Raw genomic sequence first — 15,583 nt, forward strand, 5'->3', positions numbered from 1 at the left:
AAAGAACAGATTGTCCAGTGGTACCCAACTGCTATAGAGCCCATAACCGACACCGAAGTTCAAGGGTTCCCACCAAACTGAAAGATCCAGAAGCCAGAGGGAGACCTCTTACTAGCAGGGGCTTAGCTCTGCTCATTGCATTTCCAGCTTTGGCCATTATGTCTCTGCCTTTAGCAGGAGGACCTGCACTGGGCTGACGCTTAGGATCAGATCCATTTTCAGTCCTTCTCAGAGCATTCTGTTCTGTGCCTCTGAAGGCTGCGTTAATGGACTTCCTTGCCTTCTTGTCTTCTGTTGGGTTCAACCAATGGGAAGCACCTGCAGGGTCTCAGAGAGCAAGGGGAGCGTGAGGTTGGGGTTCAATATTAATTCCCCTGGCTCCCTCCCTATCAGGTCATTAAACTTTGGTTGCATCCCTCTACCAAAGCCACAGCTCTTGTTGGATGACTTTCTTCTATAGTTATGCTCTCCAGGTTCTGGCAATCATTTTTTCCCCTGCTCAGTTAACAGCCTTTTGACTGTCACTAGCTTTGGGGAATGGCACCATCCCTGTTGCTTTTCCTGCCCCCACCTTTGTAAGTAGTCTCATAAGTCTCAAAGTCTCATAACTTTGTAAGTTGCCCCATTTGAGTGTGGCATCTCTTTCTTGCCAGGGTCTAGGCTAATACAGGGTCCTGCACCAACTTCAGTGTTAGTGCCTGCTTCTGCTGCTCGCTCATCAAACAGACTCCAGAAAACCTTAAGTCAGAAAAATGATTATCACAGCCTAAAAAACCTTCCTTCAGTTCAACCCCTAGTACATTTGGAATATGAATTAACCTCTAATTAGATTCTGCTTATTTTGTCTTTAGAATCATGCCCAGTCTACAAAGGAAGATACATATGACATAATAAACAAATGTTAACATTAATATTTATTAATTTATTAATATGTTGACATCACGATGTTATTAAGTAATTATTAAATATGTTTTTATTCTCAACATCAAGTTAATTACTTGTGCTACTTGTACTCTCTCCTAGTTAGGGGTTTATTAATCTCTCAACATCTATAATCCTTCAAATTACATCCAAAAAACTTTTTTTTTTTGCAAACTAGACAAAGCATGGTGACTTATGAGAATGGGTCAAAGTGGTCTTAGGGCCTGGGGTCAATGAATAGTGGTGTCAAATCCCACAGGCTGGGGCCATTGCTTATTTCTGGGCTAAGCTGCTCTGCTTAACTCCTTGGAAATAAATGGTCTTTTCATTATAAAATGAAAGTAGCCATCCTCTGGGACAACTTTAAGTTTCCCTTTTTCTATGGTTATATCCCTGGAATGACCAAGGACAAAACTGTTGTAAAATATATGTACTCATTTGATCTTACTCCTTTAACAATATGGATATTATTATTAATAAAGAATACAGTCTTATTTTAGAATAAAATGTTTATTAATTTAAAGTATAAATAGCAAAACCTTATTAAGTGCTTACTTTGTACCAGGTTATATGTTAAGCACTCTGCAAGTATTATCTTATTTAGTCCTCATTACAACCCTATGAGGTAGATACACTTATTATCCAAGTTTTTGACTGCAAAAACTGAGACACACAAAGATAAGGAACTTCCCCATGGACAGAATCAGTATTCAAACCAGAGAGTTTGAATCTAGAGTACACATTTGACTACAATGTTCAATTTATCACTTAAGGACTATTTTTTATTATTTTTCTAAGCTTGTGGGAAGTTGCTAATGTACAAAGTTCTCTAGGCCTAGAGCCACAACAAACTTTTTAGACTTTGCCCTAGGGATGAGGTCTTCATAAAAAAAGTGAAGGCAAGCTGCCTGAAAACTATAATGTTTCCAGGAAGGTGGGTGAGACAAGAGTAGAATTAAGCAGTTCCTGAAAGACAGAATGTCTTCATGTGTACATAACGTGATGTAGAAACATGTCGATCTCTAGGCAAGAAAATTCCATACTCTCCTCTGGGAACACAGTTCTGCAGTGGTTCTCCTGTGTTCTAATTGCTCTTCTGTTTAAAACATAAGCAGTCTTTTCCCAGAGATATTTTCTTGAATCAATAAAATTATCTCCTAATTTAATATAGCAATGTTAAAACCATGGGAATTACATACTTTTTTCTCCCAAATATTAGAACTACATAGTATTAATATTCTCCCAAATATTATAGCTACATAGAGCCTTCCCTTTTTCTTTCAATTTAATTGAAACCTGGAATGTAAAAATAACTGCTGTAATTAAATCAAAGACAAAGGAAATTAAATATGAAAAAGAAGTTGCATACGTTTGGGATTTTCCTCACCTGTTTTCCATCTTCCTTTTGCCCTTTTGACCCAGTATCTCTCTGTTTATTGAATCTTTGTGCTTTCATTTATAATTTCAAATGAACATTACAAGCTAAATGTGCCTCAATTTCTATGTATATTGATCTATCCCTCTCTTATCCCACTTTTGTCATTTTTCCACTTTCTTTAAGAAAGCTCACTTGTCTTCCTTTTGCCCTTCCTTTCATGCCCCTTGATCTCACATATATATTGAGTATATTGACATATATCTTTTCATTCTAGTTTTTCTAGTTAAAGATTTGGATAGCTGACAAGTCTTGAGGATTTACTATGTGCTAGATAAGTGCATTATATATGCGTTATCTCATATAATCATCTAATCTATTCTATGAGTTGGATTCTGTTGTTATCACCACTTACAGGTAATGAAATTGAGGCTTAGAGAGAGAGTAAGGTCAAGTTAATGATTAGTATTTGAATCCAGGTCTATCTTCGTCCAGTGGTTCCCCTCTTAGCCCCTCACAGTGTTGCTCTCTATATGATGAAGTGCATAGAAGGTTCTGAATCGGTTGATTGGGAAACAATATGAAAGTGTGCATTATAGCCCAAATTTTAAAACATAATTTAAATTTTAAATAGTAATTTTAAAATAATTTCAATGGTCATTTCAATTGTTCTCCTGAACTATTTATCTTAAGGAGAATCATAGATATCCCAAAAAAAGAGGGGAAAGGCACAAAATAACAGGAAAGGAAAAGAAGAAAAGGGACTAGCTTTTATTGAGTGCTTACTGTATACTTGGTGCTGTTATCAGGGACCAGCTCAAGTTCACAGTTCTATCTATATATTCTATAATCCTCCTTTATTAAAAAAAATTAGGGTATTTCTCTATCTCCTACTTTTCCATGAATATCTTGCTCACAGTTCCTAAAGGTAATTCTTTACGAAAGGTTGTTTTTGTGATCCTAAATGCAAGCGTTTCAGTGCATTAGTGTGTAATTCATCTGACCTTAGAACTTGGAAATAATCAAGATATAATTAGATATGCCTTTGTCTCTTCATCTGTCTTAAGTTTCAGTTCTCTTATCTAGATTATTCTGCCTTTTGAATATGATTCTTACTAGTAGAAAAGGTAAAAACCAAATAGGAGTCATCAGCTTTTGTTTCCTCATTGTCATCTGTTTTTTATTCATTTTTCTTTTTGTTTTGAATTTATAAATGATTCTTATGCCTATTCGCAAGCCTCAGCACACATTGACGATTAGTTTTCCTGACCATGTCCTTAACATCGCATATCATTTTTCAAATATGCAAATGTAGTAAAGATGGCTCGTTCATCTATATGTTTAAAGCAACAAAGATTTGGATTGAAAACTTCTGATTAAACAAGTGATGCATGCTAAGACTAGAAATTTAGGAAAATATAGAAAATTTTTAAAAACAACAGTGATAACCACTGTTGACCTTTTAAACCTATTTTCCTGTTTTCTTGAAAGGCTTATATAATTATTTTTATACTCATTCATATTAAATATTTAAGGGCATATATGTCTGTATCTTATTTTTTAAGATATTTTAAGTGGATTTATTTAGTTACTAATTTTCTTCCTCATATAGCAAGTCAGATTTAAGTCAGAAAATGTTGATTCTATTCTGGAATATTAACACTTAGTATATATTATTTATCATAGATTTATAGAGGTTATAGAGAAACCATTCCTTTGGTCAAGAAATTTGTTTGGCCTTTGACTGAAGGTATATTTGAAGCCTCACAAGTTGCTATTTTTTGATGAGATCATAGTCTGTAACTCTGAAAATGAAGCATCTTTATTCATTTTAAAACCTACATTATAAAGTTAGTTTAACTTTAGTCATAGTTGTATTTATAGGTAGTAATATTCATTAAGTGATCTGTCAACATGGAGATTGCCTGTTTGTAATTTTTATTTTTTGCTGGCTCCAGCATACTTTAATATTATTAAACATTCATAATCTTAACCAAAAATATAGATATATGGTAGACACTGAATCAATATTTCTGAATGCATGATTATTGGATGAAATGTTATAAAGAAGATGGGACAAGGTAGGTCAGTGGATTTGGTTGACGTGAGGTTATTATTGTCCTTTCAAATAGGGATTTCAGTAGAGGGTTCACAGTTAGGAGAGCAAGTTAGGGGTAAAGGCGCAATTGTAGGCCACTATTCTGATCTGATTAACTTTGCAATTCCATTAGGAAAAGCAATCTAATTTTTTTTAAAGTTCAAATCAAGATCTCCGTGATAGACCTCTGTCCTAGAAAGATCATTTTTTATGTTATTGCTATGAACAAGTAACTTAATCCCGGTTTTAAAATGGGAATGATGCCCTAACAGCAGAAATCTCACTTGTGCTCTAAATACTGCTATGTGAATTTTAGAGAAATAACCAGAAAGTTAGGATAGCAGCATTGTGTTCATTTTAAGGCAAGCAAATGCCAAGTAATAATAAGACAGCTTGGGAAGAGGTGAGCATCAATCAAGAAATCTCAGCAATAAAAGGCTTACTTTCAAGTTTGATTCAATTTTAGTCATCCTGAAAACTTTGTGAGGCAAAATTTTCCAAAATCTTTGATTTATTCATATTTATGATGTAAAACTCAAACTCTGGTCTATTATAAAATTATCCTCTATTAGCAACATGGGGAAATTGTATCATATAATAAAAACACAAGAACTCAGGGGCCGTTTGGCCACATGACCTCTTCCACTCGTCTTTTTCTCTGTGCCGAACCCATCTTGGCATGAAGCCAAGGTAATTTCCAGAAATTGGCAGTGCGCTGGCAAATGCACATCTGCTGCTGTCTCCAACCCTTGCCTACTAATTTTGCGCAAACCACTTCCTCCTTTTGAGGGCAAGGCAAGTGTGCCCGAAGGGCAGAGACGGAAGCACTACCTTGTGCTCCTGGCAGATTCAGGAGCCCTTGTAAGGGAAGTTGCCCATAGAGCTTCCTACTGATAAGGGTGACACGCCAACCTTGCCCTTTTGCCCCTCTGCTCTTCCTTATCTTTTTCCATTTGACTCTCAGTGTTTGAAATCCTTGCCTCATTTCCTTTCTATCCCCTTCTAATGAATTCTAGCTTTGCCTTCTCATGAATTAAAATATGCAAACAGTCAGTTCCCAAAAGGGTACCTGAGCCAAATCTGGACAGAGAGGGAGGAACTGAGAGGACAAAGACAGAGGCAGAGATGGTGGGGCTGCTTGTGTTCCCTTAGGTTCCACTTACCAGCTCCTTCACTGTGCAGTGGCAGTGTGTGGGTGTACGTACAAACACAGGTAAAATTTAGATATTTTTATCCTCCTACACTCTTACATGTAGAGTCAGCTCTGATCATATTTGAATATAGCCATGGTGATGATTTCTTTCCCTTTGTTCTCGTGCTTCTCCATTTCTCTGCATTTGTTGGTTGCGATTGGTCTTGATATTCTTGGTGAGCAGAGGAAAGCCTCTCTGACTACATATCTTTATACACACCTTGAGGTTTCCATCACCTCTGCCCACTCTCAGAGCCACTGAATCACCAATAGCTGGGTGCCCTTCACTCCTCTGTTAACAGGTGCAGGGCCACCCCTCTAAATGGGTGCTTGTGCTTCTTTGGGTGTAGCTTTAGTGCATCTAGAATAACACAGTGAATTATTATCGTTTTTGTCATCAGTGGTCATGCTATCATGGCTATTTGTTTCTATTTGTCTGAATAAACAGCCAGACTAGGGGAAGATCATAGGATGAAGAAAGAGGACTCATTCTAGCTCTGACACTAATTAGTTGTATTGAGCGAGTCAGCAATCTCTCTGGGATTTGATTCTCATATGTAAAACAGGTGGTTGGACTGTATTCCTTGAAGGTCCTGTTATTCCTTGATGTCTTAAATATCAAACTGAATGTGATGACCATGCTGAAGTTCTCTTCTTTAGACTCATTCCCGGTGCCTGTGTGAACAGGTCCACTTCATGTATACCATTAACCTCTTAGAAATGTGAAGAGACGGGAGTTCCCTGGTGGTCTAGTGGTTAGGATTCTGCGCTTTCACTGTCATGGCCCGGGTTCAACCCCTGGCTGGGGAACTGAGATCTGAGGCGTGGCCAAAAAAAAAAAAAAAAAAAGAAATGGGAAGAGATTACAAAACAAACACATGTTTCTCTAACTTTTTGTATATGAGCTCATTTCAATATGAGGTCATCAGGGAGAAGAAACTCAGAATAAAAATGGACAAAATGGAAATTTACCAGGAATTAATATAAAATCCTGTAGTTGGGTTCAAAGAACAAATTGCACAAATAGGTGTTTGGCTGAAATTCACATATACATTTGGGTATTTGCATTATCAAGTCTGATGTGAGCCAACAGCATAATATATGCCCTGTGCTGTAAAGGATAACCACGAATCCCAACGGTAAAGACAGACTGGAAGCAACTTTACTAAGGCAGTGGCCAAGTCTGAAAATATGAAGTCAGCAGTCTTGAAAGAGATCAGACAGAGCAAGGTCAGAGAGGCCAAAGGCAAGAGACAGATCAAGGTTGTGGCAGGAGGTCAGCAAGAAAGCAAAATGAGGGGATCAGTAATGTCAGAGCTTAGAGATGAGAAAAAAGGAAGGAAGTGGAGAGGACTGGGGTGGGGAATGGCGGTCAATTCAGCAAACAGCTGTTGCTGTAGCGAAGGGTTCCAGCTTTTCTTTTTCTTTCTTTCTTTCTTTTCCCCAACATTATAGTCCCAGGCAACTACCCAGCCCCTAAATTTCTCCATGCCCTAGAATTTAAGTCCCTCCTAACCTAACCTCAAACAGTTAAAGTTTTCTGATTTGTTTAAAGGGAAGAATTATCTGCATTATTTCATGAGCTTTCAGAGACTGTATGTGAAGGAGCTACCTTTATTGCACACTACTCTCCAACCTTAGCTGGCTCTTTCATTATTTCCAGGTGATCAGCCCTCCCACACATGCCCTGGTCGTTTTTTCCCTGCCTCTGCTAATGCTCTTGTTCTTTCCTGACTTCCTTTCCTCTGTCAGTTTCAAACACATCTTCCTTGCAAAGGTTCACCTCAAGTGCAGTCAGCCCAATCTACCTTCTCCTGCCCCATTCTTGTTGCCCTTCTCCCACAGCCTGTAGAACAGAATATGGCTCGTATGTCATGGGGTGGGAGTGGGCAGGAGGTAATTGCCTCGGTGTAATTATTAACTCTTTAAGTAGTGTATAAGCTTTGAAAAGAAGAAACTATGTCTTACAGAGACCACATGGTATAGGAGAGAGTTTGGAATTAGGAAAAAGAAAATGGTATTCAGTCCTGGCTCTGTGACCTTTAGCATATACCTCTCTCTAGGCCTCCGTGTCCTTCTGGGAAAAACAGGGATAGCCATTCCATGCTCTGGCTTCCTTAAACAGGCAATCAGGTGTTTAGGTCAAGGTCACAGGAAAAGTACTCAAAGAAAGTGAACGGTTATCATAAGAGGTGCCTTGTCATAAAAAAAAGGCAAGGGAATTTGAGAATCTGAATTCTGAGTTAGATTTTAATTCCTGCTCTACCGCTTACTCAATATGTGGCCTTAGAAGTTTCTTACTTCTTTCAAATGAAAATGACACTATCACAAAGATGATGGTGTTGGTGCTGGTTTATATGCCAATTTCTAAGAGCCAGCTGTCAAATATTTAGTAACTTTGCAAGCAGGTTGTTAAGCTGTTGTTATTAGCTTGAAATCTGCCTTGGTGGGAGTATTTATACCAGGGAAATTGGCAAACACTACAAATCGCATTGTTGGTTTTTTTATCCTGGAGAGTAAACACATCGCTGATTATGTAAACGGAACTCTGTAAATTGTAAAGCCCTTTGTCTTCCTTCCCATTAAAAGTAGTAATGGTAATAGTAATGTCCTGTACCCATAGAACCTAACCTAGTGTGTGGTTCTAGCATTTATTTAATAAAAACATTTTTAATTTAACTTGGTACTGTTCCTAACATGCATTTAATAAAAACGTTTTTAATTTAACTTGGGTTCACCTTTGTATTATTTTGATACTTCTGTCCCTGAGCTAAAGAAGCTCCCATGTTTACCTCTCTTTAAATTCCTCTCTATAAAGTGTCTTTTTATTTTTATTGTTTTTCCTTTTTGGCCACACCGCGCAGCATATAGGATCTTAGTTCCCCGACTAGGGGTGGAACCCGTTCCCCCTGCAGTGGAAGCACAGTCTTAACCACTGGACCACCAAGGAAGTCCCTGAAGTGTCTTTTTAAAATCAGATAACATAAATAATAATCTGGTTCAGTGCATGAAACACACAGTAGGCGTTAAACCGTCTACATTTATGAGCTAATTATCTTCTTTCTAAAACTTCATCTCTTCTGATATTTCATATCTCAGTTAATGACATTGTCCATCTATCCATTATCCCAAGTAGGTTATCTGAAAGTATTCCTCTCCTGTCCTTTTCCTCACCCACCCCCATGTTTTATCAATCACTAGATCTTACCAGTTTTACCTCTTAAACCTGTCCCCTCCTCTTCATTGCCATTGCTACTGCCTTGGTTTGGGTCCTCATCATTTCTTACTTGATCTCTTCCTCCTAACTGATATCTTGACCTTCAGTCATTCTCCTTCAATCCAACCTCTACTGCTATGGGTATGATTTTAAATTACAAATCTGACCAAATCACTCCCTTGCTTAAAATTCCTTAATGACTCTCTGTTGTCTTGAGGATAAAATCTAAAAGCTTTAGCTTGCCATACAGGTCCACCATATGCTGACCTTGGCCCACCTTTTACAAGAGTTATCTCCTGCTGCTCTCCATTACCACCTGGAACGCCTAGTCTCACTTCCCTAGCAATCCCTGGTCTCAGTAATGAAGATGAGAAATTAATAACATAAGAATGGTCTATTTTTATTTGTAACCCCCAATATAGGATACTATGGCTCCCCATCACCTTCAGAATAAAATCCAAATCTCTTAGCCTAGCATACTTACAATCTAGCCCCTGACTCTCTCCAATTCTTATCTTTCTCGTATATATACATATAACCTACATTTCAGCCACTAAGATATCTCATCTGTTCCATATTTTCATCCTTCCATGCCCTCGTTCACACTTTCTCCAAACCTGTAGTACCCTCTTCCTCTTCTTTCACTCACTCCTCTGCTGCCTGCCCAATGAATTTCTACAGTTCCTTCAAACAGATCAATAGTTACCACCTTTGGACAGCTATCCCTGAAACTATCCCTCCCTATTCTGTGCTCCCAGAGCACGTGGTTAAGCAGTGTACAGTCAATCTTTGTTGGCCTGTCTTTTGCCCCCTCTGCGAGATCATCTTTATCCCCTGGCCTCTAGCACATCCTTGATGCTTAATACAGAGTGAAAGAAGGAAGGACTATTATATAGGGATTTGCAAAGAAACTAAATTTCTGATAAGAGACATACATTGAATAAGTTTAAGATTGATTTTGCATGATCTGGTGAATCTAGAGCAATTCCATGTCTTTATTTTCAGGGGGTAGGTAGCTCTGAGAAATTGGTGCTAATGGACAGATCAGAAGCAAAGAATAAGTTTAAAGAGCTGCGGCTTGGTCATATTGCTCCAGATTTGGTGCAGTACAGTAAAACGAAATTTACATCTTAGGAATTTATCTGTCACATACACAAGACATTTATCTACATGCCTTAATGAATGCCTTAGAAAGTAAAGCAAGGTGCCAGTGGACAAGACACTAAAGCAAACAGAAGATATCAGCAGTGACTTAAAATAACACAGAATGTAGTTTCTAACAAAAATATATTTATACCTTTGGGAAGGGAAACAATTTTTTTCTGATTATAAATATAATATATATGTCTTAGTTTGTTCAGGCTGCTATAACAAAAATACCACAGACTAGATGGCTCAGACAACAAATATTTTTACTTCTGACAGTTTTTTGGAGGCTGAGCTGAGATATCCAAGATCAAAGCACTCACAGATTTGATAATCTGGTGAGGGCCTGCTTCCTGGTTCATAGACAGCCATCTTCTCACTGTGTCCTCACATGGCAGAAGAGGGAAGGGAGTTCTCCGGGGACTTTTTTATAAGGCACTAATCCCATTCATGAAGGCTCCACCATCATGACCTAATCACATCCCAAAGGCCCCCACCTCCAAACAGCATCACAAATGAGTTTCAACATGTAAATTTTGGGGGGACACAACCATTCAGTCTATAGAAACATATTAATGCAAAATGCTTAGAATATCTCGAAAAACACAACAACATAAATCCCTCCCAAATCTAACCACCTAGAATTAACTGTTGTTACTTCTTTGGATGTATCCTTCCAGTCTTTTTTTCTTGTATATGTGTTTGTGTATCCTTTTAAATAATAAAAATTTTAAATGGCTTACATTGCATATATTGTTCTAACCTATTTTTTATATTAATATGTCATGAACATTTTCTCATGTTAGTAAATACTCTTCTACAACATGATTTTTAACTGCTGCACAGTATTCCTTCATGTGGATGAACACCACTGTTTAATCAATCCCCCTTGTTTCAATGTTTTTATTATTATAAAAGGAAGTGTAGTGGTGTGGGTGACTAAAGAAAGGGTGATCTCATGACCTCCTCCTGTTTTCCCCAGGTTCTGAAGCCCCCTCTTACATCAGAACTCTTTTCTAATGATCCTCTGAGTGTCATCTCAGGACCCTGGGCACACTCATGGCACGATGGCCAACCCTCAGGAGCACCTGAGCTGCTCCTCTTCCCCACACTTGCCTTTGAGTGAAAACAAAACCTTCAATGGACTACAAGATGACGTCGCACCTATGCGAAGCCACCCTTCACCCAAGCTTCTTAAGGACCAGCAGGAAAAGGGGGTGGTGCAAACAGAGCTAACTGAGGGCATGAACAGCCCCATCACCACAACAGTGTTGACAAGCGTAAGCGAGGATTCCAGGGACCAGTTTGAGAACAGCGTTCTTCAGCTAAGGGAACAAGATGAATCGGAGATGGCCGTGTCTCATGGGAACAGCAACACTGTGGATGGAGAGGGCACAAGTGGAACCGAAGACATCAAGATTCAGTTCAGCAGGTCGGGCAGCGGCAGTGGTGGGTTTCTTGAAGGACTATTTGGATGCTTAAGGCCTGTATGGAATATCATTGGGAAGGCATATTCCACTGATTACAAATTGCAGCAGCAAGGTAAGCTAGAGTATGGACCTGGAAGATATTTCCTGTGTAAACACACTACCACCATTAACTGGATAACCTTTGATAAATTAAAGACCTAGTGCCAGAATAATACCCCATATCAATTTCCTGTAGACCTTCTGAATGGAACAGATTGACATATGGTTGGTCTTTTTTGGTCGAAGCCCACCTTTTGTTGTTGTACAGTCCAGTGGTGTCCAGAGTAGAGTACGTATAAGACAATCCATGACGTTGTGAGGAAGAAGATGTTAGAGCTTCTGTTCCTTTTATCTCATCACTTTAAATTTCTATTTTCATGCATGTTTTCATATATATTTGGTATTTTAATAAAGTTTTACAGATATATAATTTATAAATAAATCACATAGTGAGTGCATATTCAAAAATTTTATTGACAGTTTTTACAGTCAAGAAGTCTGATGGTCACTGGACTAATTCAAAACCAGACAGAAGCCACATGGTACTGCCCCTGAAGATTGTAGGCCTGCCTTAGGTAGTAGTAAAAAGGAATTTTTTTATCTTACAGTCAGGCACAGAAAGCTCACATTTTGAGGAAAGAACAAAATATCTAACCATTCTTGAGAAACATTATTATTTCAAGATCCCACAGCTTTTTAAAAAGTAAAATTTTAACTCCCATCATTGTGTCGTATGTATATTCATATGCCCCAATTCAAGCCTTATGCTTTTTTTTTTTAATTAATTTATTATTTATTTATTTATTTTTGGCTGCGTTGGGTCTTTGTTGCTGCGCGCAGGCTTTCTCTAGTTGTGGCGACCAGGGGCTACTCTTTGTTGCGGTGCGCAGGCTTCTCATTGCGGTGGCTTCTCTTGTTGCGGAGCACAGGCTCCAGGCGCACGGGCTTCAGTAGTTGTGGCATGTAGGCTCACTAGTTGTGGCTCACGGGCTCTAGAGTGCAGGCTCAGTAGTTGTGGCGCACAGGCTTAGTCGCTCCGTGGCATATGGGATCTTCCCAGACCAGGGCTCGAACCCGTGTCCCCTGCATTGGCAGGCGGATTCTTAACCACTGCGCCACCAGGGAAGTCCCTCAAGCCTTATGCTTTTGAAGTAAAGAGAACACATGGCACTAGTGTTCTTTATAACTTCATTTATATTGTTGAAACAATCTTTCCTGAGAACAAAAGTAATATATATAGAAATTTTGGAACATACAAGTAAGTTCCCCCCCAAAAATTAAAATAATCTATGATCCCCAATCTCCTGACAATAACCACCATTAGTGTTTTTGGTATATATTATGTTAGTCTATACATGTGTGTATGTGTGCTTAAAAAAAGTCATGCCGTTCTGTAACACTTTTTTACTTCATATTGTGAACATTTCCTGTATCATGAAATATACTTTTTCAGCATCATTTTTAATGGCTGCATAATATTAAATTGTGTTAACATACACAGTTTAAGTAATTGTAATTAAGTAATCCTCTGTTTTTTTTCCTTGTGATGAGAACTCTTAGGGTTTACTGTCTTAACAACTTTCATGCATTAACATAAACAGTGTTCATTAATATTTATCAAGTTGTACACCACATCCCTAGTACTTACTTGTCTTATAACTGGAAGTTTGTACCTTCTGACTGCCTTCATCCAATTCCCCCTCCTCCACTCACCACCGCTGGTAACCACAAATCTGATCTCTTTTTTCATGAGTTTGTTCTTGAACTATAATTGACCTACAACACTATATTAGTTCCTGGTACACAACATAGTGATTTGACATTTCTGTACATTTCAAAATGATCACCATGATTAGTTACTGTCTGTCACCATACAAAGATGTTACATAATTATTGACTATATTCCCCACACTGTACATTTCATACCCTTGACTCATTTATTTTGTACTAAAAGTTTGTACCTCTTAATCTCCCTCACCTATTTCTCCCCTCCCCCCTCCCTCCTTCCCTCTGACAACCACCTGTTTGTTCTCTGTATCTATGACTGTTTCTGTTTTATTGTGTTTGTTCATTTGTTTTGTTTTTTAGATTACACATTTAAGTGAAATCATATAGTATTTGTCTTTCTCCATTTGACTTATTTCACTTAGCTTAGTGCCCTCTAGGTCTGTCCATGCTGTCACAAATGGCAAGATTTCATTCTTTTTTATGGCTGAGTAATATTCCATTGCGTGTGTGTGTGTGTGTGTGTGTGTGTGTGTGTGTGTGTGTGTGTGTATACACCACACCTTTTTTGTCCATTCATCTACCGATGGGTACTTAGATTACTTCCATATCTTGGCTATTGTAAATAATGCTGCAGTTAATGTAAGCGTGCAGATATCTTTTCTAAAGAGTGTTTTTTTCTGTTTGTTTTTTAAAATTTTTTATTTTTTATACACTTTTTAAAGATTGCTTTCCATTTACAGTTATTACAGAATATTGGTCATATTCCCCATGTTATACATTACATCCTTGAGCCTATCTTACACCTAGTAGTTTGTACCTCCCACTCTCCCACCCCTCCCTCCCTCCCCACTGGTAACCACTGGTTTGTTCTCTATATCTGTGAATCTGCTTTTTTGTTATATTCACTAGTTTGTTGTATTTTTTAGATTCCGCATATAAGTGATATTCTACAGTATTTGTCTTTCTCTAACTTATTTCACTAGCATAATGCCCTCCATATCCATCCATTTGCCGCAAATGGCAAAATTTCATTCTTTTTTATGGCTGAGTAGTATTCCATTTTGTGTGTGTGTTTGTGTGTGTGTGTGTATCCAATCTTGTCCACTCATCTGTTGATGGACACTTAGGTTGTTTCCATATCTTGGCAATTGTAAATAATGCTGCTATGAACATTGGGGTGCATGTATCTTTTCAAATTAGTGTTTTTGGTTTTTTCTGATATATACACAGGAGTGAAATTGCTGAATTATATGGTAGTTCTATTTTTAGTTTTTTGAGACACCTCCATACTGTTTTCCACAGTGGCTGCACCAGTTTACATTCCCACTAACAGTGAACAAGGGTTCCCTTTTTTCCACATCCTCGCCGACATTTGTTGTGTTCTTTTTGATGATAGCCATTCTTTCTGACAGGTGTGAGGTGATATCTCATTGTGGTTTTGATTTTCATTTCCCTGATGATTAATGATGTTGAGCATCTTTTCATATGCCTGTTGTCCATTTTCTTTTCCTCTTTGGAAAAATGTCTGTTTAGTTCTTCTCCCCATTTTTTAATCTGGTTGTTTGTTTTTTTGATGTTGTGGTATATGAGCTATTTATATATGTTGGATATTAATCCCTTATCAGTCATATCATTTGCAAATATTTTCTCCCATTCAGTGGGTTATCTTTTTGTCTTGTCAGTGGTTTCCTTTGCTGTGTGAAAGCTTTTAAGTTTAATTAAGTCCCACTTGTTTATTTTTGTTTTCATTTCCTTTCCTTTAGGAGACGGATCCAAAAAACATATTGCTGCAGTTTATGTCAAAGAGTGTTCTGCATGTTTTCCTCTAGGAGTTTCATAGTATCTGGTCTTACATTTAGGTCTCTAAAAAGTGTTTTTGTTTTCTTTAGATAAATACCCAGGAGTGGAGTTGCTGAGTCATATGGTAGTTCTATATATAGGTCTATTTTTAGTTTTTTGAGGTATCTCCATCCTGTTTTCCATAGTGGCTGCACCAATTTGCATTCCCATCAACAGTACCCAAGGGTTCCCATTTCCCTACATCCTGGCCAACACTTGTTATTTGTTGTTTTTTTGATAATAGCCATTCTAGCAGGTGTGAAGTGATATCTCACTGTGGTTTTCATTTGCATTTTCCTAATAATTAGTGATATTGAGCATCTTTTCATGTGCCTGATAGCCATTTGTATGTCTTCTTTGGATAAATGTCTATTCAGATCCTCTACCCATTTTTTAATCAGGTTGTTTGTTTGATGTTGAGCTATATGAGTTGTTTGTATATTTTGGATATTAACCCCTTATCAGATATAGCATTTATAAATATCATCTCCCATTCAGTAAGCTGCCTTTTCATTTCGTTGATAGTTTTCTTCACTGTGCAAAAGCTGTTTAGTTTGATGTAGTCCCATTTGTTTATTTTTGCTTTTGTTGCCCTTGC

At 37.9% G+C, this 15,583-nt stretch overlaps 1 protein-coding gene across 2 annotated transcripts in view; it reads left to right on the forward strand.

Annotated features, from left to right (window-relative positions):
- The window catches only part of MAP3K13 (mitogen-activated protein kinase kinase kinase 13), a 165,376-nt gene that overhangs the window by 106,562 nt on the left and 43,231 nt on the right, over positions 1-15,583 (forward strand). For both annotated transcript variants that reach the window (XM_068546392.1, XM_068546393.1), the window contains exon 3: positions 10,932-11,491. In XM_068546392.1, the coding sequence (XP_068402493.1) occupies positions 11,017-11,491 (475 nt within the window). In that variant the 5' untranslated portion in view covers positions 10,932-11,016. The remainder of the gene's footprint in view (positions 1-10,931; positions 11,492-15,583) is intronic.

Source organism: Eschrichtius robustus, chromosome 6, assembly GCF_028021215.1.
Source record: "Eschrichtius robustus isolate mEscRob2 chromosome 6, mEscRob2.pri, whole genome shotgun sequence".
NCBI classification, from domain to species: domain Eukaryota; kingdom Metazoa; phylum Chordata; class Mammalia; order Artiodactyla; family Eschrichtiidae; genus Eschrichtius; species Eschrichtius robustus.